This window comes from Microcaecilia unicolor, chromosome 10 (assembly GCF_901765095.1).
Source record: "Microcaecilia unicolor chromosome 10, aMicUni1.1, whole genome shotgun sequence".
NCBI lineage: Eukaryota > Metazoa > Chordata > Amphibia > Gymnophiona > Siphonopidae > Microcaecilia > Microcaecilia unicolor.
In genome coordinates this window covers 65,214,116-65,238,230 of record NC_044040.1, presented here as the reverse complement: position 1 = coordinate 65,238,230, position 24,115 = coordinate 65,214,116, and the positions used below count along the sequence as shown (strand labels likewise).

The 24,115-nt window shown below is 44.4% G+C and overlaps 1 protein-coding gene across 1 annotated transcript in view; it reads right to left on the bottom strand.

The window, feature by feature from the left end:
• The window catches only part of PDZRN4 (PDZ domain containing ring finger 4), an 825,447-nt gene extending 801,939 nt beyond the window's left edge, over nt 1-23,508 (bottom strand). Inside the window, exons 1-2 of the mRNA XM_030216753.1 lie at nt 22,614-23,508; nt 9,641-9,727 (exon numbers count right to left, since the gene is read on the bottom strand). Of these exons, the coding sequence (XP_030072613.1) occupies nt 9,641-9,727; nt 22,614-23,450 (924 nt within the window). The 5' untranslated portion in view covers nt 23,451-23,508. The remainder of the gene's footprint in view (nt 1-9,640; nt 9,728-22,613) is intronic.
• Between the last annotated feature and the right edge of the window lie 607 nt (nt 23,509-24,115).

Genomic DNA, 24,115 nt, shown 5'->3' with positions numbered 1-24,115 from the left:
AAAGGTATTGATCATCATCATCATTCACAATCATTTAATTTCTTAAAGACAGTTGTTTTCTCTGCCTTAATGAGGGTTAAAACCATGAAATATACTGTAGGGTGAGTGCCAGTGTAAGAACTTGTAACTCCATAAGGACTGATCCATTAATCCTAGGAAGCAGAAGCAAGCAAGAGCCTGTGGTGGAGTCACAGATATATGCTGTAGGATGAGTACTAAATTCAGTATTACAATATGCCATGAGTCATTTAGCCAATCAAATGGCTTGACAGACTGACCTGCACTTGGTATGGCATTAACACTTGTAAGAACTACACTGTGAGCTGTAATGTAAATTTATCCCACATCAGTTTATACATTTTAACCTCTCCTTAGAAAGCTTTCTGAACTCTTAAATTTGTGGGAGTTTTATAATTAATTAGTGGCTGTTGCTGGTCATTACTGCTTATTCATTCCTGGGATAAACAGTATAAAATCTGTTTTTCATCTTTTGGGATCTTGTCAGGTACTTATGACCTGGATTGGCCACTGATGAGAACAGATACTGGGCTTGATCAACCTTCGATCTGTCCCAATACGGCAAGGCTTTTGCTGCTATGTTCTTAAGAGCATCACAGTACACTGGGTTGTTTCACTGAAAGCACTTGACTGGCTCTTCCTCTCTCACAGCCCAAACCTGTATGGGGTGATGGTCCTTGAAAGTAAGAACGGCAAGCATAGAGAAATTTCTGTGGTACAGCCATGCTCCGATGGCTGAGTACATGGCTTCTACCACAAGATTCCACAGTAATGCTGTAAGCTAATGGGATGCGGATTCAACAAATACAACGCTTGCAGTCTAGTCAGGGAAAGCCTGCCCAGTACATGCACACAAAAGTTCTGCCATAGGGGCAGTTTCATTGTGCGTATGTCCAAACACAACGGAAAATGCCAGCACGCATCCGCTCATGAACCGGAATATTATTCTCTGCCTAAACATTAGCCTCACAAAAATTTCTTGCATGTGAACCCTCAGATTCTATATATGGCAATATTTATACACATAAATTTATGTGTGCGTCCAAGATGCACAAGCAAATTAATTGAGTAATGAGCCCTAAACTATCAATAATTGGGTGCTAATTATTAAAGTTAATTGGCACATCTAACTGTGCACCATTCTATACAGCATGGCACCTGACTCTACTAGCTCGTAATTCAAAAGGGACATGGCCAGGGGAACGTCAGAGGCATTACAAAAAGTCACGTCCATAATTGCAGAACACAGCCTCAGCGTGCCTAACTTGGGTGTCAGCATTTACATCAGGTTTCACAGGTGAAATTCTGGCGCCTAAAGTTAGGCATGGGAATTGGCGCTAAGCATGATTCTATAAAGAGCATACACCCTTTACAGACTCGCCCTTAGGGCTGATGTTTTCCCTTTGCCAAAATTTGAACGCCATTTATAGAATTTCCCTCTGAAACCCAGAGGACAATCTTTTGGTTGATGTGCAGATGTGTGTTGAAATTTTTGTTTTTGCTTGGACACGTGCACAAAGCTGTTACCTCCTGTTCTGTCTTTTAAAGTTGCAGGCACTGGATCTGCATGCAGAAAAATGAACAATGAGGCATCTAAATCCCACAAATTGGCAGTAAGTTCTGTCAACCAACCATTCTATACTGCCCTGGACCTACCAAAAATTTTCGCATGCTGTGTATACATAATGGGGACGCCCATCTCTAAGGGCATCCCGGAGAAGGGGCAGGGAAACTCATATTATCAAAACAAGATGGGCATCATCTTTCGTTTTGATAATACGGTTGGGGACGCCCAAATCTCAACATTTAGGTCGACCTTAGAGATGCTCGACCTAAAAGTTGAGATGCTCAACCTTAGAGATGGTCGTCCCCGTTTTTCGGCCTTAATGGAAACTGAGGACACTCATCTCAAAAACGACCAAATCCAAGCCATTTGGTCATGGGAGGAGCCAGCATTCGCAGTGCACTGGTCCCCCTCACATGCCAGGACACCAACCGGGCACCCTAGGGGGCACTGCAGTGGACTTCAGAAATTGCTCCCAGGTACATAGCTCCTTTACCTTGTGTGCTGAGCCCCCCAACCCCCCCCCCAAAAAAAAACCCACTCCCCACAACTGTACACCACTACCATAGCCCTAAGGGGTGAAGGGGGCACCTACATGTGGGTACAGTGGGTTTCGGGTGGGTTTTGGAGGGCTCACATTTACCAGCACAAGTGTAACAGGTAGGGAGGGGGTGGGCCTGGGTCCGCCTGCCTAAAGTGCACTGCACACACTAAAAACTGCTCCATACTGCATACTGCTGTGATGGAGCTGGGTATGACATTTGAGGCTGGCATAGAGACTGGCAAAAAATGTTTTTAATTTTTTTGGGGGGTGGGGGGGGGGGGTTAGTGACCACTGGAGGAGTAAGGGGAGGTCATCCTGTCAGTTTGGTCACCTTTTCGAGGCTTGGGTGTGAAAAAAATGGACAAGTTGGCCAAATGCTCGTCAGGGACGCCCTTCTTTTTTCCATTATCAGCTGAGGATGCCCATCTCTTAATCACACCCCAGTCCCGCTTTCAGTACGGTGCTGACATGCCCCTGTGAACTTTGGTCGTCCCCGCGACGGAAAGCAGTTGACGGCGCCCAAAATCAGTTTTCGTTTATACCAATTTGGGCAACCCTGTGAGAAGGACACCCATTTCCCGATTTATGTCAGAAGATGGGCACCCTTCTCTTTCGAAAATGCCCCTGATAATGGCCTTATTAATATTCATTTTAATATAGCATGCACCCATGTCTACCGTGTGAGTTAACTGCCACAGTGAGCCCTTTTCTACATCATGTGGACAGTAATGTGTGCACAGAATGTTGGTTAACCGTGTGCTTCAGTCTGTACTAGCTTTGTAGATTGGCCCCATAATTCATGGCACATAACTTCTCTATAAACAATTCTCAAGACAGAAATAGGTGACAGCTTAGAGCTGATACCCCTGAAATCTCTCTCTCACTCTGTGGGCCTTGCTTGGAAAGCTGGTTTTCAGTCCCGAAGGGGATGGAAGTTGCTCCTCCTGATGAAGAGCAACACGAAATGCGGTCTCGCATAGAGGAGCTAAAATGTGGTCAGCTGTACTAATTTTGTCTGGAGTCTAACGGAAGCCCTCTTCAAGCCGCGCTTTGCTGTATAAGCGAGCCTCTGAAGATACTGAGGTTTTATGAACTTTTACTTCAGTAAAAGTAGTGGAGTTTTTCTGCCACATATTAAGGAATCACTGAATCAAACGAACTGACAGTACAGGATATTGAACACTGCATGAAGATCAATAATGGGAGTATAACATGAAAATTCATGGACATTATTAAGAACTTTTGAGATTGCATGTTGCCTGATTTAAGCAGTGATGTGAAATTAATGATTTATTTATAGAGTCGCGATAGGATAGTGGCGCGAAAGGCTGAATGAGTGAGTTCCTTAGACTCTTGTTAGATAATTTTTAAATGTATGTATGGGTTTGGAGGTGCGTAAAAATAAAAATTAATTTATCTATAATTAAGGAGTACATTATTTGATGAAAGATTTTATGTGAGTACTCTGGGTTAAAACAATTCCCCAGATTGTGACAGATTTGACCTGGTGTATCTCCAGGTGAGGACTGAGAAGCACTATATTACGCTACACAAGCCATAGGTTTTTTTTCCCCTCTTCAACAGTCCCAAAGCTCATCTCCTTTCCCCTGCAGTTATCTGATCTCTGTTAAATCCTATCAGGAATTTAGTAGCCCATGGGCTGGTTCCTGACAGCAGTGGACACTGGTAAAATGCCTGCTGGGTGCACAAGTGTCAGCAGTCAAATGAATAGAAGCGCAATAAATTAAAAAAGAAAGGAGTTTATTTTGACTTGCAAGTGGGCTGCAATGCTGATCTAATACTTCTTGACTTTTATCATTCTGGTTCACCCTTTAAACCCAAACAGAAAATTCTTTAAAGTCGCTCAAATTTGGCCTCTGAGCATGAATTCTATAATGACATTGGGATACCTAGATTCCATGGTAGGATAGAGTGTAAGTCAGCATGTGTATGCCAACATATAGGCATTATCACTTATGTTTTTACCATTGTTATTTGGTTAAGATTGTCATGCTATTTGGAATACCATTCTCTTGTGTTTTCTGTTATCTTGGTTTTTAGGTTGATTCTAATTTTTAATGTAAACCACCTTGATGCATAATTTTTATATGCATTGCAGTATATTAAATTGTACAAAATAAACAATACAATGATAACACTTTTATTTCACAAGCACCCAATAGACTTAGCTCAATGCAAATTACATAACAAGAAGCCAGTACAAACTGGGAATTACAAATAAACACAATTAACACTCCAAGATCAAGAGAACTAGAACTCCTCTAATGACTTCTTAAAGGAAAATAAATTTCTGAAACAGAACAGTTTTAAGCTTCTTACAAAATCACAAATAGTTATGTTCCAATCGTAATTCTTGCTGCAGAGTATTCCATATGGAAGGGACTTGATAATGAATATTTGAAGAAAACATTTTCTTGTAATTAACACCTTTACTGATGGGAACTAGAGTTTTGGGAGATCCTGATTTCTTGATGGTCTATCAAGCAACGTAAAAGAAAAGAAAGGATGCAAATAGGACCTGGTTCTATAGATAGTTCTATGCATAAAATTATATATTTTAAATAAAGATCATGCCTTTATTGGGAGCCATCGTAGTCTGATTTGAAGTGGAGAGACGTGATCTTATTTCCCAATCCTACCTACCAACTAGCGGTGATGTTCTGCAGTGTCTGTAGCCTCTTCAAAATTCTATCTGAGCATCCAACATACAACATATTTCAGTAAACTAATTGAGTAAGAATTCATGTTTCAACAAGGGGTTTAAACTGCTCAAAAAGAAAATATCTTCTTAATCAACAGAGTATTCTTAATTTATAGAAAATTCATTTTATCATAGAATTAATCTGTTCTTTAAACGTCAATGATGGAGTCTAATATAACAGAAAAGAGGAAAGCAAAAAAGCGCAATCAGCCTTCAAGTGGGGCGTCTATACTTTATTAATCAGACCCGACATGGTCCGTGTTTCGGTAAGGAACACCTGCGTCAGGGGTCTAATATTGGTATCTGTAGCCAAAAGTATAAGTTATCCATTTGAATATACACTTAAGTCTTGAAAAAGAAAAGAGTGCTCATCCAAAAAGACACTGAAAACTGGCAACGCAATAACAAATAAAGATCCAATACTAAATAATCCCGTGCTGTGTTAGAACAGAACCGCCATGTAAATGGATACTAGCTTAATGCAGATTTTGTGCCCAACTTTGGGTGTCGCCTTTATGCCTGCTGAAACCTGACGTAAATGCTGGCACACAACTAATGGCAGTTGGGCAAATAAATGACCCTATTCTATAACATCACACCTAATTTCTAGGGATGCCCCTGACCCGCTCATACCCCTCCCATGGCCATGTCCCCTTTTGAGTTGTGTGCTATAAAATTTAGACATGCATTTTATAGAATAGGGCACAGGGCAGATCTACAAGTAAACCCAAATGAGTGCCAATTAACACCAATTTGTTAACAGCTCATTAATTAGTTTGTATGCTGAAGGTGTTCTACAGCCGAGTTGTTCAAACAGCGGGAAATATATCCTGATTGTTTATTTCACATCCTTATTCACTAGTCCATAAGCTGATCTATAGGAGTCTTTTGACCCCTGATGCAGGCGTTTGTACGCCGAAACATGGCCCGTGTCGGGTCTTCATCATAAATAAAGGACTACATTTTTCTCAATCCTGAAGGCCCAGTGTTTGCTTTATTTGCTAGTGGAATAGCAACATTCCATGTAGAATCTCAAATAGTAGCAACATTCCAGAATCTCAAATAGTAGCAACAGCAACATTCCATGTTGAATCTCAAATAGGGAAATGGAAATGGGACCTGATATACCGCCTTTCTGTGTTTTTTCCAACTACATTCAAAGTGGTTTACATATTATATACAGGTGCTTATTTGTACCTGGGGCAATGGAGGGTTAGGTGACTTGCCCAGAGTCACAAGGAGCTGCAGTGGGAATCGAACCTAGTTCCCCAGGATCAGAATCTGCTGCACTAACCACTACGCTACTCCTCCACTAGCAACAGTCCATGTAGAAGCCTGCCTTTGCAGATCAGCAACCTGGCCGCGCAGGCTTCTGTTTCAGTGAGTCTGATGTCCTGCACATATGCCGCATTGCTGATCTGCAAGTGCTGACTTCTACATGGAATGTTGCTAGTGGAATAGCAACATTCCATGTAGAAAAATAGTAGCAACAGAATCTCAACATTCCATGTAGAATCTCAAATAGTAGCAACATTCCAGAATCTCAAATAGTAGCAACAGCAACATTCCATGTTGAATCTCAAATAGGGAAATGGAAATGGGACTTGATATACCGCCTTTCTGAGGTTTTTGCAACTAAATTCAAAGCGGTTCACATATATTCAGGTACTTATTTTGTACCAGGGGCAATGGAGAGTTAAGTGACTTGCCCAGAGTCACAAGGAGCTACAGTGGGAATTGAACGCAGTTCCCCAGGATCAAAGTCCACTGCACTAACCACTAGGCTACTCCTCCATTTTATAAGGTACATCACTTCTCCACCTCAGAAAATGCCTACACGCTGCGTACTTAAATGTGTGTATACAGCTGCATCATTTTGCAAAGGCTCCTTTCCCACATATTAAAGTGGCCAGGGCCGTCCCAAGGGCTGTGTGGGCAGCAGGGCTGTGGAATTGGAGTCATGGAGTTGGAGTCAGAGTGGGAAGCAATTTTGGGTGGAGTCGTAATCAGAGTCAGTAAAAATGTACCAACTCCAGCTTCAAAATAAAACTTACAACAAGATAATATACATTCCGGCCAATATTCAGCCCACGGGAGAAAGGCCAGCTAAGTCCTGCCATTAGTGCTGAGCCTGGATATTCAATGCTGGGCTGTTTCTGGTGACCAGCATTGAATATCCAGTTCTTTTTCGTCCGGTTAAAACTTAACCGGCTATGTCAATACTCAGCACTGGCCGGTTAAGTTTATAATGGCCAAATATAGGACTGCTATTTAGGTGGTCCTATTTGGCCGCTAAACTTGGCCAGTGAAGTGCTGAATATTTGTGGCTAGGTGGTTATATCACGTGATATAGCCGGTTAGTCGCTGTAGATATGGCGCCTGAAAAACCCACACAGAATAAATTTCCGCCCAAGTGTATTCTATAAGCCGTATCTAAATGTAGGCACGGTATATAGAATACACTTAGTTGCCATCCCAGCGCCTAGAACTATGCACATCTATTTACACCAAGGAAAACATGACGTAAATACTGGCATGTAGATATAAGCGCAGAGGAATGTATTCTATAACAGTGCACATAAATTTTGGAATGCCTGTGAAATGCCCATTTCCCTGCCCACAACCATGCTCCTTTTTTTTGCTCTGCGCATTTGTATTTAGGCACTGTACGTTACAGAATATGCTTAGCGAGTTATGCATGCAAATTCTAATTATTACCAATTAGTGCTCATAATTGTTTGTTAAATGCTGTTATCAACGCTGATTAGCTTGTTAAGCCAATTACGTTACATATACACCTGGATTTTGGCACTAAATGCTAGGCAGAATATATAGAATCTGGCGGCGTGCGCTAAGCAGTAATATTCGGTGGTGATAATTGGCTATATCGCACTGAATATTAGTGCTTACATAAGTACATAAGTATTGCCACACTAGGACAGACCAAAGGTCCATCAAGCCCAGCATTCAGTTTCCAACAGTGGCCAATCCAGGTCACACATACCTGGCAAGAGCCCCAAAAAGTTCAATACATTTTATGCTGCTTATGCCAGAAATAAGCAGTGGGTTTTCCCCAGCCATTTTAATAATGGTCTATGGACTTTTCCTTTAGGAAGCCGTCTAAACATTTTTTAAACTCCGCTAAGCTAACTGCCTTTACTACATTCTCTGGCAACAAATTCCGATTTGTTTTAAATTTACTGTTCTGTGCCTTCATCGCATGCCCCTAGTCTTAGTATTTTTGGAAAGAGTAAACAAACGATTCACGTCTACCCGTTCCACTCCACTCATTATTTTATAGACCTCTATCATATCTCCCCTCAGCCATCTTTTCTCCAAGCTAAACAGCCCTAGCTGCTTCAATCTTTCCTCATAGGGAAGTCGTCCAATCCCCTTTATCATTTTCGTTTCCTTTCTCTGTACCTTTTCTAATTCCACTACATCTTTTTTGAGATGCGGTGACCAGAATTGAACACAATATTCGAGGTTCGGTCGCACCATGGAGCAATACAAAGGCATTATAACATCCTCATTTTTGTTTTCCATTCCTTTCCTAATAATACCTAACATTCTATTTGCTTTCTTAGCCGCAGCAGCACACTGAGCAGAAGGTTTCAATGATGACACCTAGATCCCTTTCTTGGTCTTTGACTCCTAACATGGAATCTTGCATGACATAGCTATAATTTGGGTTCCTCTTTCCCACGTGCATCACTTTACACTTGCTCACATTAAACGTCATCTGCCATTTAGATGCCCAGTCTCCCAGTCTTGTAAGGTCTTCTTGTAATTTTTCACAATCCTTTTGCGATTTAACAATTTTGAATAACTTTGTGTCATCAGCAAATTTAATTACCTCACTAGTTACTCCCATCTCTAGATCATTTATAAATATGTTAAAAAGCATCGGCCCCAGCACAGACCCCTGGGGAACCCCACTATCTACCCTTCGTCATTGAGAATACTGACCATTTAACCCTACTCTCTGTTTTCTATCTTTTAACCAGTTTTTAGTCCACAATAGAACACTACCTCCTATCCCATGACTCTCCAATTTCCTCTGGAGTCTTTCATGAGGTACTTTGTCAAACACCTTTTGAAAATCCAGATATACAATATCAACCGGCTCACCTTTATCCACATGTTTGTTCACCCCTTCAAATAAATCCATGTTGATTTTGTCTTATCAATCCATGCTTTTGAATATGCTTTGTAATTTTGTTCTTTATAATAGTTTAGCCGGTTAAGTGCTATCTAACTGGCCAGGAGTCACTCCTGCCCAATTAAATAGCGCTGAATATCAGCCGGAGTAAATTTATCATTTTATACTTATATATATATTCTTTTGTTCAGGTTCTTTGTTCAGACTTCAAATAAATACATTTTGTGGTCTATTAGTCCTAATTTTGTACATAAAGATATATCCTATGTTTCTGTAATTAATCAAATTTTTCTTAGATTTACTATATATAGTAGGAGTCAGGGTTGGAGTCTGACAGTAGAAAAATAGAGGAGTCACAGTCAAAGTTGAATGTTTAGTGCACAGACTCCACAGCCCTGGCAAGCGGTGCAGCCACACAGAACATAAGGGAGATGGGGGTGTAAAGCGGATGAGATGAGGCCTGGGGGGCATGTCATACAGGATGTGATTCTGGCTCAGGACGCTCCTGAAAGAGGTTTAGCACACCAAAAAGCCTTTCTAAAATGCTCTAGAATGAGCATCTATTACCTAAATATAACCAATACTCACACAGAAGGACAAAGGCTGTCAAAAACATAGACCCATGGTTACCTGATTGGGCCGTCCTCCAATAATATTGAATCCCAGAGCATCACTTTCTCTCTGTAGTACAATTGTCAATGGCTTTGATTCTTCTCCCTGGGGAAACAAGAAAAATCAATTTAAAGATATTAAAGCAACTGAAAATGCATCAAAAAATCTTACTTTAATATAGGAGCAATACAACATCACAGGACAGTATGAGCAGAGCTTTATGGTGAGAAGAATAGTTACATGGCAAACACATTTTCTGGCACAGTAACACAGCAGATGACAGCAGATAGGGATCTGCATGGTCCATCCAGTCTGCCCAACAAGATGAAGCTGCACCCACCACTCTGTTCAAGTTATACCTATTCATGCTTAAACTCTGGTTGGCAATTTGTCATCTTGCCAACCACATATAGGTAGTTAAATATGATGCAGTCTTGGGACAATATTTTATAACCAAAAGTATTGCTAACAGTATTTAACTTGCTAATCTCAACATTATGATGCTTTCACCTCCCCCTTGATATGCACAGCATCCTCATTCAAAGCATATTATAATAAAGTGATATCCAACACGCAGAATTGATCTTCATCTGTCTTTTGCCTGTAGAAGTCTGTCCTGTACAGGTTCCCTAATCCACAGAAGTCTGTCCGACATTGGCCTTAGGGGCTAGATGCACTAAAGTCCTCGGAAGAGCCGTTCCCTTACCCACTCCATAGCGAATCGGTAGGGAATGGCCATGCATCAAGGAAATGGAATGCAAATGAGCTGCTCGTTGTAGCTCACTTGCATTCTCTATTTCCTCGGAAAGCAGTTGGCCAGTCGGCTGGTCGAGCATGTGCAGAGCAGCCAAGCGTTATGCTGGCTGCTTTGCGCATGCCAAGGACGTCCAAAAAGGACGGCCCTGAAGAGCACTTGTTAGAGCCGCGGGTCGGAGCGCAAGCTGGAGCCGCCGGTACAGCCGGTGATCCCTGCCACTCTCGGAAGAAGGGGGTGGATTGCGGCTAACCATGCAGACCCTCCTCCCCAGGAGGCACGGCTCTGGGGGGTGAGAGTTGCATCAAATTACCACCGCCAGCATCGGGACGTGCGAGGATGCCTAACATGGATGTCCTTCACTGAAACATTAAAAAAAAGGATGGCCCTGACGAGCAATTGGATGTTTTTTTGTGATGTTTTTCTGCGAAGACGTCCAAATAAACTATTTGGACATCCCTTTCGATTATGCCCCCCTCCAGGTCTCTCTCCGCCAATCACAGCGCGTTTAGCTGGTGCAACTCTCACCCCCCCCAGAGCGTTCCTGGGGAGGAGGGTCTGCATGGTCTGCCGCAATCCACCCCCTTCTTCCAAGAGTGGGGCAGCAGGGATCACCGGCTGTACCGGCGGCTGCAGCTTGCACTCCGGCCCACGGCTCTAACAAGTGCTCGTCAAGGCCGTCCTTTTTTTTTTAATGTTTCAGTGAAGGACATCCATGTTAGGCGCTTTAGAAGGACGGCCCTGACGAGCACTTGGACGTTTTTTTCACAATTTTTTTTTTTTGTTACATTTATAGAAGTTTTTAGAGGTTGCGCAGCCCCATCATGAGGTACAGACCTCCCATTAGATTTTCCACGGTTAGGCAATCGGAAAACGGTAGTGCATCTCATTACAATACAATTTATACACATTGGGGTACTAATGTGCTCATCTGCATTCTGTTTTCGTTAGCTGCTACCGTGATCGGAAAATGGCTCGGAGAAGTATTTAGTGCATGCCACGGTTTACTACTTGCTCGTTAATGGCTCGTTAAGTTTAGTGCATCTGGCCCTAGTTCCCTAACCTATACCTGTCTTTTGCCATTTGCAAGATACAGACCGTAGAAGTCCGTTCTAGTTCCCTAATCCATACCTGTCTTTTACCATTTGTGGGACACAGACCATAGAAGTCTGTCCAGCACTGGCCTTAGTTCCCTAATCCACACCTCTTTTTTATCATTTGCGAGACACAGACTATAGAAATCTGCCTTGCACTGACTTTAGTTCCTTAATCCACACCTTTCTTTTGCCTTTTGTGGGACACAGACCATAGAAGTCCATCTGGCACTGGTCATAGTTGCCAACTGCTTAATCTTACCAGAAAAAAATGAAATCCGACAAATCGGTCAAACACATGCAGTAATTTTCATCCCCACTGCATACTTGTGCATTGGATGTGGCATTTCTTCTTGCCCCCAAAGTCCTCATTTTTCAACAGCAAGAATAGAAATGCAGTTTCCTCTTTTCTTTGTTCCGAGCAATGAATCAACCAAGCAAAGGCAAGATACATTTCTTTCGTAAAGAGATTATCTTCTTGGCAGACAGGATTAGTTTAACAAACAGATTTCACTTTAACTTCTGAAGGAACTCCTATCCACAAAGCCAGAGGAAGCCAAACGTAAAAAGCAAATGTTCCGCTTGCCTAAGAAATGACGTAACCTAATGATACATATCAACATATTGAGCTACCAGTTTTGGGCTCTGATCAGGGTTAGCTTTCTGACCAGGAAATCCTTACTGACTAGGCCCCATATGTTACATTTCCAAACAAATGGTCCCTCCAGGAAGAGCAATTGCCTAATTGATTGCTGAGCTACTGAATGTGTTTTGGCCTTCTTCCCTCAACAGTTGATCTGAATCGGATTTGTTTTGAAGATTAAATCACCAAGTGCATTTTGCTTCAACTGCCTTGGAACTGTTTGCACTCACTGCAAGAGGCAGACTTTCGGGGGAAATTACATTAAGGATGTTTCACATATAAACTCCAATTTAGGAGCCTGAAAGGTGCATTCTTTTAAATGACCCATATGTAAGTGTGATTGGGACCATATTTTGGATGGACCGTGGGTGGCATCATAAATTACACAGGTACTGGTTGATACTTATAACGACTTAACTGGCCAGAAATGGCTGCTGACCAGTTAAATCTCTTGTTCGGGCTATCTGCTCATTTTCAGTGGCACTTAATCAGTTATCACCGCTGAAAATAACCAGTTAGTGGCAAAGCGAACAACGGTTATTTTGGAGGCATTCCGGGGGGCGGAGTCAGAAGTTGGATGGTTAAGTGCCGATATTCAGCACTTAACCAGCCAGGGTAGCCACATAAATGGGACCACATGAAACACAGCCCTATCTTTGGAGCTCTCTTACTAAAGGGTTGGCGCGCGGCAACAAGCTTGCAGTGTGCCAATCTGGAACTACCACAGGAGCCCAGCAGTAGTGCCCACCCCCCAGTGCACGCCATTTCCAGCGCTACAAAAATATTGTCTATTTTTATAGTGCTTGTGCTGATCCGGCGGTAATCAGGCAGCACCGTGCACTGCCTGGTTACCACTGGGTTAGCGCAGGACCCCTTACTGCCATGTCAATGGGTGGCAGTAAGTGCTCCCCCTGAAATGGCTATATGGCAAGTGGTTCATTTATCGCATGGCCATTTCTTTTTGTGAAAAAAAGACAGCTTTTTTACCTGCTGCATTGAAAGGGGGCCTCAGCACGCATCAAAAACTTGAACTGGTGCTGGCACAGGCCTCCTTTTATCGCAGCTTAAAGGACCCCCTTCATGTGGTAACCCACAGTCACTTAAGTTCTAAATATCAACTTAACCAGCTATGCATTAGCTGGCTCTGCATAAACCAGATATTCAATGCCAGCCCCGGACATGGTCAGGCAGTGAATATCCGGGAATTATGTCCACAGCGGTCAGCAAAACGCTCTCCGCCGCTGTAACCCCGTAGGTTACAGAATGCACACCAACATGCATACTTCAGCACGTATCTTACACCTGTTCTCGAGCAGGTGTCAAGCTGCATTTTAGACACAATTTCGGCAGATTTTGTGAGACTATCCTCCAGATTCTATATAGGTTACTAACATTTGGGAATGGACCCCCAGATCCACATGTAACCTAATTACTCAATGAAGAGTTCACAGCCAATTAACTGGCAGTAATAAAGACTTGCGTGGGTCTGCCCTACGCCCTATTCTATAACATATGAACCTTAATTTCATAGCGTGCAACTCAAAAGAAGGCATGTCTCTGGGAGGGGCATGGGCAGATCAGGGGTGTTCCCAATACCTACATTTGAATACTTAACTGCCTTCAGTTAGGTGTGAGCATTTACACCAGCTTATGGCAGACGTAAATGCTCACACTAAAGTTAGGCACAAGAAACACGCTATGCTGGTATTCTATAAAGGGCAATCTTCGCAGAGCGTCCTTTAGAGAATACTAGCACAGTGCAGATCTTAACAGCGCCTAAGTTTGGGTGCCATTTGCTGAATCTGGCCGTATGTGTTTTTATAAAAAAGCACCTATTTGGCTTCCCAAACAGAGCAAACTGTTATAAAATTATATTCATTACATATTAACTACCTTTCAACATTACATCACAATTATAACGGAGTTATAGGGGGGAATAGCCTAATAGTGAAAGCAGCAAGCTGAGAACCAGGGAAACCTGGTTCAAATCCCTCTGTAGCTCCTTGTAAAGGGCAACTGAAACTGGGGCTTTCAGTTCCAGACAAAAGTGAATCTGTGGCTGAAATGCACAGCTTGGTTTCAGCCAAAATTAAAAGCATAGCCCCTCTCCCTATGCTACCATAAACCCACCCCCGTCCAGCCAGCTCTCCCTTCCTCAACAAAAAAACCATCCTTGCAGGCTATGCACCAACTCTGCCCTCCCCCTCACCCATAGGCCCTTTCCAGTCTAGTGGCAATCCTGCTCCCACCCGCTGTGTAGTGAAAATGGTGGTCGTGAATTCCCGTGGCAGTCTCGCGAGGAAGACCTTTGATACTGCAAATAGGTGGGAAAATGTGGGATACAAATGCTACAAATAAATAAATACTTTTTGAAATCATTTTACTTTATTGTATGGATTATAAGCCTTTTTGTTTTTATACCTTCACTTTTGTATATTTTTGTGTGATAAATGGGTATTTGTATTTATTTATGACATTTGTATCCCAGTCTACTTCAGTTATTTTTCCAGCATGGGTTTTGTGTGCCCGTCCAAAGACTATAGAAAGATTATACAGCCAGCTCACAAAGACGCTAGATTAATTTTTGATCTGGTATCTTAGTTGTACTCCGCTATGAGCTATGTTCCTGGTATTAGCGGGATATAAATTAACTGAACTGTAACTGTATAATGGCATGTGAGTGCTCAGATCCTGTTATAGAATAGAGCATGTCAGTATTCACGTGTCAGCATTCAGGTGCTATCACTTTCACCATGTAACAGGCAGGTGTAAATGTGTGTAAATGTATTTTAGTGTGTAATTTATAGTATTCTAGAAGTTATGTACATAAGTATGGGACTGTCCCATGCTCCACCCATCAGCAACATATCCATGAATTTTTCTCAGTAGGTGAGTCTACTGCCCCCTGCACCATCCCGCACCACCCTCTGCACCCCTCCCCCATCCATACCTTCAAATCACCTCACTCTATTCTTGCCTGGGAATCAGCAGTGGCACGCAATACTCACTTTCTCTCACTCTGAACCATCTCACCCTTCACAAAACAGGAAGTTGCATCAGAAGGGGCAGGACGGGTCAGAGTGAGAGAAAGTGCTGCTGCCCAGGTGAAGACTGGAGCACAGGTGATTTGATGTGTGGGGGAGGGAGGAATGAGTGGGGATGAAATGCAGAGCTTTGTGGGGCCAGGAAGGGAAGTGACAGATGTCAATCAGTTTATCTGCATTCTCCCTCCTGCCCTAAGTGACAAAGGGCAGGAGGGAGAATGCAGAAACACTGTCTGACAGGGGGTGCAACACACATCTAGAATGGATACACCACTGCCACCCATGCACATCCCTATGGTAATGTCACCTTTGTGTTACATTCTAACTAGATTCTATATAAGGCGCTCAAAACTGTGCGTGCAAATTTGGGTGCACACCCAATTCAATTAGAGTCAATTAGCACTAATAATTGGGTACTAACAAGCAATTATTGGTGCTAATTGACAACAACTTGGATTCGCATGCACATCTTGCTAAGCGCTATTCTATAAAGAGGTTTCAGTTGATGTAAAATCCTCCGGGCACGGATCCCGGTGCTACACACTTTTCTATAAACAGCACCCAACTTGGAATGCCATTTACAGAATAGCACATCGGTGGGTGCGACGCTTACATACGGACACCCAAATTCTATATATAGCGCCTTAAGTTGTGCGCACTAATTTGGCCACATAGACAAATTGCAGTCACAACTTAATTGATTAACAATCCAATCAGCGGCACACAGGAGCAGGAGATGACAGAACGAGGAAGGAGCAGACACAGGAAGGTAAGAGGGTGGGGGTGGGGGCTGAGGCCTGAGTGTGGGAGGAGGCCTATGTATGGGAGAGGCAGCAGGACTAAGTGCTTGCCCCCAGTGGAGGGGTTGTCCTGCCCCAGGCTCAGTTGTGTCTCTATGCAGCTCTGCACTGATTCATAACTTTGTCAGTATGTGATCCTCCAAACAGATGTGTCCTTCAGTACCAGTAGTCAGTGGCGTAGGAAGGGGGGTGGTGGGGCGGTCCGCCCCGGGTGCACGCCTCTGGGGGGTGTCGGCGCCTCACTGGTTCCTTGCTCTCTCTGCCCTGGAACAGGTTACTTCCTGTTCCGGGGCAGAGAGAGCAGGGAACCAGCGAGGCGCCGACACCCCCCAGCGGCGTGCACTCGGCGGATTGGCTTTCCTGCCCGCCCCTCACCGCCTTTCAGGTATGTTCTCGGGGGGGGGTTGCGCTCCGGAGGGGGGAAGGTGCACCGCGCTGCACCCGGGGGGGGGGGGGGGTGCGCAGCAGCGACCCGCCCCGGGTGTCAGCTGCCCTCGCGACGCCACTGCCAGTAGTAACAATTATCATCTGTTCAGATCCACTGCATTTGTTAGAAAGGAGGAAAATGAAGAGACTTGTTTGTGATAATCATTCATAGCAAAGAGTTTCCTTTCAGAAATTTGATCTAAGAGAAGCTTGTTATACTTATTCTGTGAAACCGTGAAAGAAATTGAGAGAATTTTAAAATAAGGATGTCCATTCAGTTTTATTGTGTGTTAAAGTTTTTAGTGTGTACCAAATTTAGTGCACTGTAAAATTTTCGCTTGCATTGAATGAAACTAAAAAAGCATGCTTTATGCATGCGCAATATCCACTTCTTTAGAGTGGTTAATTCAACTTTTTCAGTTCTAGGGATTTCTCTTTGGAACTCTTCGCCTCTATATATTAGGACTGAATATAACTATTTAGCATTTCGGAAGAAGGCTAAAACTTTTTTTTTGAGTATATATAAAATGGAAACTTGGGTTATACACCGATTGAGTGTTTTTAAAAATGTTTTTATGTAATATGTATCGATAGATGATCTGCATTATCTTATTATTGTACAATGCAATGAACCCATCTGTTGGGGAAATTAGCAGTTTATAAGAACTGTATTGGTATTCTTTTAAGGTAGTGTCTACTACTTTTTCTGTGCATTACATTTCAAAATAGCACACATTAAACAAAATTAAAAGAAATGAAATTAAAAATAAAATGACAGCTTTTCTACCTGCATATCCCTATTGTAGTATTTATTTATGGATTAGAATTTATTAACTGCCTTTATGAAACTTGACATAAAGAACTTAGCGGACCCTTTTACTAAGCTGCAGTAAGCAATAACGTGTGCTTACCGCAGGGTAAAAAGCATTACTGCGGGGTGCGTTCAGGTGTCCTGCAGTAATTTTCAGGTCGATACTTTTTATTTTTTTATCATCAAAAATTCACCCGAGGCAACTAGGACTCTCTATATTATACTTTCTAGGATATAGAGGAAATGCCCACGTGGACATTCTCAACAGTCTCAGCACAGGCCACAGCTAAGTACCAATGTTGTACTATTTCACACTGTAGAAATAACTATATTTAAGATTCTAATCTAGTGCCAATAGAGGTTTTTTGACTGATGACGATTCTCGCCAGCATGAGCATTAAATTCAGCTCACGCAGAGCAAAGCGGTCGGCTGCATTAATCAAATAGATATCAGCTGTTACCGAGTTTCTGAAGTCTTTTCCTCTATATCCTAGAAAGTATCATATAGAGAGTCATACTTGCCTCAGGTGAATTTTAATTTTTTTAGCAATAGGGGTGTGTTTGGAGACAGCGGGTAGGCATGTTCTACGCTAATCAATTAGCATAGCTACATCGCCGCATGAAAACCAATTAGTGTGGGAACCCTTATCGCCTGGAAAATAGGTGTCAGTACGTGCACCCACGTTAAGGGCCACGTGCTAATTGGGAAATTAGCGCATAGCCATTTATAGAGAGTACTAGCCGTTGAGCCCGTTAAAACGGGCTATTGGGTCGCCACTGCCCCCTCCCCTCGAGGTCACCGCTGGCCCCTCCCCCCCCAGGTCATCGCTGCCGGTACCCCCCCCCCCCCCCGAGTCGCCACCGGCTCGTCTCTTCGCTATTCAACTGACATCTCCGGAGCCGTCGGCCTTCCTTCTCTGCCTGTGTCCCGCCCTCGTGTGACGTAACGTCGGCGAGGGCGGGACACAGGCAGTGAAGGAAGGCCAACGGCAGCTCAGCTGATCTGCCTGTTCCGGAGATGCAAGTTGAATAGCGAAACGATGGGTCGGGTGGAGGGGTGGCGGCGACTCCGGGGGGGGGGGTGTACCAGTGGTGGCGACCTCGGAGGGGGGAGGGGGAGAGGTGGCGACCTCGGCGGCTCCCTCCCCTTTGCACAGTTTCCCTCTCTGTCCCGCTCCCCCGTCATCACGTATTGACGCGGGGGGGGGGGCAGAGAGGGAAGTCTACTGCGCATTTGCGAGTGAGTACGGTCACTCGCCGTTTATATGTTTGATAGGAAATGCAGCCATTTTACAGCCATGCTAAGAGTGACCTCAACACATGGGAAAATCCCACACTAGCGATAGCGCAGGCCTCTTTTTAGTACCCCTTAGATTGTAGTAACTGCGTCACAATAGTAAAATGACCAAATGGCAGGATAATACACAGCACAATGAGGTAAGCTTGGAGACAAGCAATTTAAATCCTACTAATAATATACACATTCAGCAGCACAGTAGAACATTCATATGACAGAAACGTGATAAATGTCAACAGAATACAAATTATACATCATAGTAAGCAGCACAGTAGATATGATGCTCAAAATGTCAGCACAATGCAATGAAATATCTTAATAGGAAGCAGACGGGACGTGCAGTTGGATGGATTTGACAAAGGCACCGGGATGAATAAATGGGTGGCTAGACTGAAGAAGATATATAGAAGGTGGTCACAGTTACAGGGTATGCAGTGATCTAGCCCAGATGTGGACTGAGTGGTATAAATAATGTTGCTTACCGGGACTTAATTTGTGGCAGACCTCTCTGGAACAAATTCTAGTTCTCTTTTAACTCACTGCTACTGCACAGTTCTCTGTAAATCTGAGGAAGAGGATGCCTGTACTTTTCATACCTCATGGGACTGAGAGTGAAAAATTACAAGCACTGCAGAAGTTCAAACTCACAGAAAGTCACACAGTGACAGCATCATCTGTTCCAGTGGAGCAGCAGAACAAGATAGGAAGAGAATAGGTTTCTTGGAAAGGGGAGACAGGGTGACTAGCTAGCTCACTAATGGGGTGCAGGAGGCTGTCTGATTGGGAGAATGGGTGTGGGGGGTAGGGACTGGCAAACTGAACACAGGCTTGCTGGTTGAGAACAACTGATTGGAGCCAGGATAGCTGGTTGAGGGGAACAGCTTGCTGGGGGCAGACAGAATAACTTGTTGACTTAAGGCCACCATGTTGGTTGATTAGCTGGTCAAAATTATAGCCTGGATGGCTAATGAATGAGGCAGGCTGGCTGTCTGGCTAGCTTGTTGGGAGGACAACAGGCAGGCAGATGGGAGTATGAGTATTAGCTGTAGGAAAAGAGTGTTCTTTGGTTGAAGGCAGGCTGGGATGAGGCAGATTGAAAGGGAAAGAATGACTGGGGAGGGGCAGGCAGGCTGGCTTGCTGACTGGTGTGGAAGGAATGACTGGACAGGAATCAGATTAGTTGGTTTGGAGGAAATGGCCAATGTAGGGAAAGGTCTACTTGTTGGAGGGAATGGCTGACTGTGTGACAGGTTGATTTGGAAAGGAGCAGACTTGCTAGCTGGTGAACAATGACTGAGTGACGGGGAAATGAATGATTTGGGGATCAGGCAGTCTGGTTTGAGGGAGAAAGTTGACTGGAACAGAAGGCTAATTGGCGGACTGAAAGCTGTCAGCAGGGCCGTGCCAATACGGTAAGCGCGGTAATCGCTGCAGGGGGGTGCCTGCCTTCAAGGGCGCAGCACTGTTGCTTGTATTAAAAAAAAAAACCTTACTCCTCCGCTCCCCTCCATCTCAGATTCCCTGGCGCTTTAAATTTACCTCGCTCCGCCTCCGACGTCTGCGCAGAATCAGTGAAAGTGCTGCCTGTCTGACATCTCTCCACCAGCCTTCCCGTCGCTCGTTCGTTCCCTCTGTGTCCCGCCCTCAAGGAAATGATGTCAGAAGAAGGCGGGACACAGAGGGAATGAACGAGCGAAGGGAAGGCTGGGCTGGTGGAGAGACGTCAGATAGGCAGCGCTTTCACTGATGCCGCGCAGACGTCGGAGGGAGGTAAATTTAAAAGTCAGGGGGCGGGGGCGCGTGCACAACTGATAGTCTGCAGGGGGGCGCCAGAGACCCTAGGCACGGCCCTGGCAGTCAGGATGGCTGGTTTGGGAGCGCCAGGCTGGATGAATGGAGGACTGGTTCACTGGGGAGGTAGGCAGGCTGCTGGTTAGATAAGAATAGCCATACTGTGTCAGACCAATGGTCTATCTAGTCCAGTATCCTGCTTCCAACAGTGGACAATCCAGGTCACAAGTATATGGTGAAAACCCAATTAGTAGCAACATTCCATGCTACCAATCCTGGAGAAAGCAGTGGCTTTCCTCATGTCCATGTCAATAACAGACTATGGACGTTTCCTACAGGAACTTGTCCAAACCTTTTTTAAACCCAGATATTCTAATTGCTGTTACCACATCCTCCAGCAGCGAGTTCCAGAGGTTACCTATTCTTTAAGTTTGTTTTAAAAGTATTTCCCCTGGTCTTTTTTTTTTTTTTTTTGAAAGAGTGAAAAATCAATTCACTTTTACCCGTTCTACACCACTCAGGTTTTTATAGACCTCAATCATATCCCCTCTCAGCCATCTCTTAACCAATCCCCACATTAACCGAGCTGACCTCTTTATGGGAGGAGTTTCATCCCCTTTATCGTCTAAGTTGTTCTTCTTTGAACCTTTTCTAATTCCTCTATATCTTTTTTGAGATATGGCGACCAGAATTGAATGCAGTACTGAAGGTGAGGTTACTTTGCATCCCTTTCCTAATAATTTTTAGTATCCTGTTTGCTTTTTTGGCCACCGCCGCACACGGGGCAGAAGATTTCAGCGTATTGTCTACAATGACACCTAGATCTTTTTCTTGAGTGTTGACTCCTAAGGTGGACCCCAGCATCAGGTAACTATGATTTGCATTATTCTTCCCAACGTGCATCACTTTGCATTTGTCCACATTAAATTTCATCTGATATTTGGATGCCCAGTCTTCCAGTTTCCTAAAGTCTTCCAGCAATTTTTCACAATCTGCATGCATTTTGACAATGTTGAATAGTTTTGTGTCATCTGCAAATTTAATCACCTCACTCATTCCGTTTTCCAGATCATGTATAAATATCTTAAATAGAACTGGTCCCAGTACAGATCTCTGTGGCACTCCACTATTCACCCTCCTCCATTGAGAAAAATGGCCATTTAACCTTACCCTCTGTTTTCTGTCCGATAACCTGTTCCTAATCCACAGAAGGACATTGCCTCCTATCCCATGACTTTCTAATTTTCTCAGTTGGGATGAAGGCAGGCTGGTTTGCGGGAAGACCTGGAAGGCAGTCTGGAGGGAATTAAATGGTGGAGCAGGCTAGTTGGGGGTTAAAGGCTTAATGTGGAGAAATGACTGACAGTAGAGAGGAGGCTGGCTAGCTGACTTGAAGGTGAAGATTGCCTTATGACCCTGGGCAAATCACCTAACACTCCATTGCCCAAGGGACAGAGAAAGTACCTGCATATAATGTATACAGCGCTGCGCATATCTACTAACACTACAGAAATAATTTGCAGTTAGTACTAATAAAGATTAGGCTGGTTGGCAGGTGAAAAATGTCTTAATGGACAGTGCAGCAGGTTAGCTGGCTGGTTAGGGATGAGCGGCTGGGACCACATGCAAGCTGGATGCATGACTGACTTAAGGAAGGGAGACTGGCTGCAGGAGGGTGACAAAGGCTGGCTAAGTGGGGATAGCTGACTGGGCAGATAGGCTGCCTAGTGGGCAGGTTAGTGAGTCAGGAGGGTTAGAAGAAATAGGCTGACAAATTAAAGAGGCTTGTTAACAGAGGGAGTGGAGGAGTGGCCTAGTGGTGGACTCTGGTCCTGGGGAACTGAGTTCGATTCCCACCTTGCTCCTTGTGGCTCTGGGCAAGCCTGCCATGAGTGGGAAAGTGCAGGGTACAAATATAACAAAAAATAGCAATAGCAATTGCTGACGGTGTGGATAGGCTGGCCAGCTGGCTTCCAGAGTGGGGCTGAATGACAATTTGGGATAAATATGCCTTGAGTAGGGGAAGATGGCTTGTTAGATAGGAATAATAGATTGGTTACAGTAAAGGCTAGTGACTAAAGGATGCAGGCTGGGGGACTAGCTTGTAGGCTTAGGTGACAGACTGGGGGAGGGAGGGATGGATGGATGGTGGGAGGGGCATGGAAAGTATTTTTAGGAAGAGAAACTGCTAAGTTGGGCCAATCAATGCCCCTGCCGCTGCGCAGCCGAATTAAGCTGTTAAATGCATTCCATTATTCCACTTCCTATTAATCCCTGCTACTTAAACAAACATTATTAAAGGTTCATCAGTGAGAGAGGTCCAGCACTTACCCTAGAGTGGTTAGCCAAATTCTTGGTGATGTTGCCGATGTGAACCATATACTCGTTGAACTTCTTCTGATACCTTAGAGCCGTGAGCTGCACTTCGTTCTGCAGCGCTGAAAGCTGAGCCAGCAGGGATTTCTCTCGTTTGCTCCATTTGGTGGCCTGTTTCTTCAGCTCCTGTTCCAGGTTGCCCGTTTTGCCCAGCAGGATGCCGTTTTGCGTCCTGAGCGCCCTCAGGCAGCAGTGTTGCTCGCCCTGTAGCAGGTCCCGGTGCAGCAGCATCAAACCACAACCCTTCAGGCAAATGCCCACAGCCCTGTGCTCACAGCTCTCCCGCACGTGCCAGTCCATGTCCTTCAGGTCCAGCACCTCCTGGCAGCCCTTGTTCCGGCATTTGGCCGGGCTAAAGTCACACATCTCCGTGTGTTCGGCCAAGTCCTGCAGCCTGACCGACTTGCCGCAGCCCCTGCGATGGTGCTCGCACTTGATCTCCAGCTTCTGAATGAGATTCCTCAGCGGCAGGACCTGGTGCAGCTCCTTGGCAGAGATGGGCTGGCACTGCAAGGGGCACAGCCGCTTCTGCACCGCCCAGGGCAGCAGGCACCCTGCGCAGAAGACGTGCCCGCAGGGGGTGGAAAGCGGCTCCTCGAGCACTTTGCTGCACAGCTTGCATTTCAAGTTAGCGTCCACAGCTTCGGAGAAACGATCCAGGTCAAACCCCATGACTGGGTGGGTGCCAAAGCGGGGCTGGGATTCACAGATCTGCACTGGGAAAGTCTCCCCGGGAGCCCTCTTGAAAGTTTGTGTTGCCTCTGTGTTACTGGATGCTAGCGATCCAGGCATCCCCTGGAAGGAGGAGGAGGAGGGGCTGCGTGTGATCTGATCTGAGAGTTTAGTTTGAAGTTTTCATGTTCACTAGAGAGAGAGAGAGAGCCCCTATTAACCGTATTAACTGTAATAGGAGCCATATCCTAATATCCGCTTTACACTACCAGTCCTGTCCCCTCTCCTATACCACGCCTCCATGTTCATAAGGAAAATTCCCCGTACCGTACAATCTGTTGTAGCCTAACAAATTCCCTGAATTGAGGTCTTCCTCGGGAGACAAATAACATATTAGAGCAGCTATAAAACAGTGTCAGGAGAAAAAGTAAAGACTCATGGACTAGTTCATTTTTGTTCTGTTTGTTACTGTGCTTCCTCTTTCCATTTCATTAATGACTGGGGAGCATACATGAAAGCTGCAAACAATGAAATCAAAAGCTGCTCAGAGGATTAAAAAAAAAAAACACCATCAAAATTATTGTATTCCCTGGGATTGACTTGCAGCTAAAAAAAAAAAAAAAAAGGAGAGAGCAAGTGAAACAGCTGCTCCCACAATTCACTCTCCCCCTGCACACTTTCCTTCCAATCAGCCTGTTTGCCTCAAACTGTGCAAGCCAGGCTGGATCCCCCTTTCCCCAATCCAGCCTGCCCCCACCCCATCAACTATGCTCACTAAAAACCTG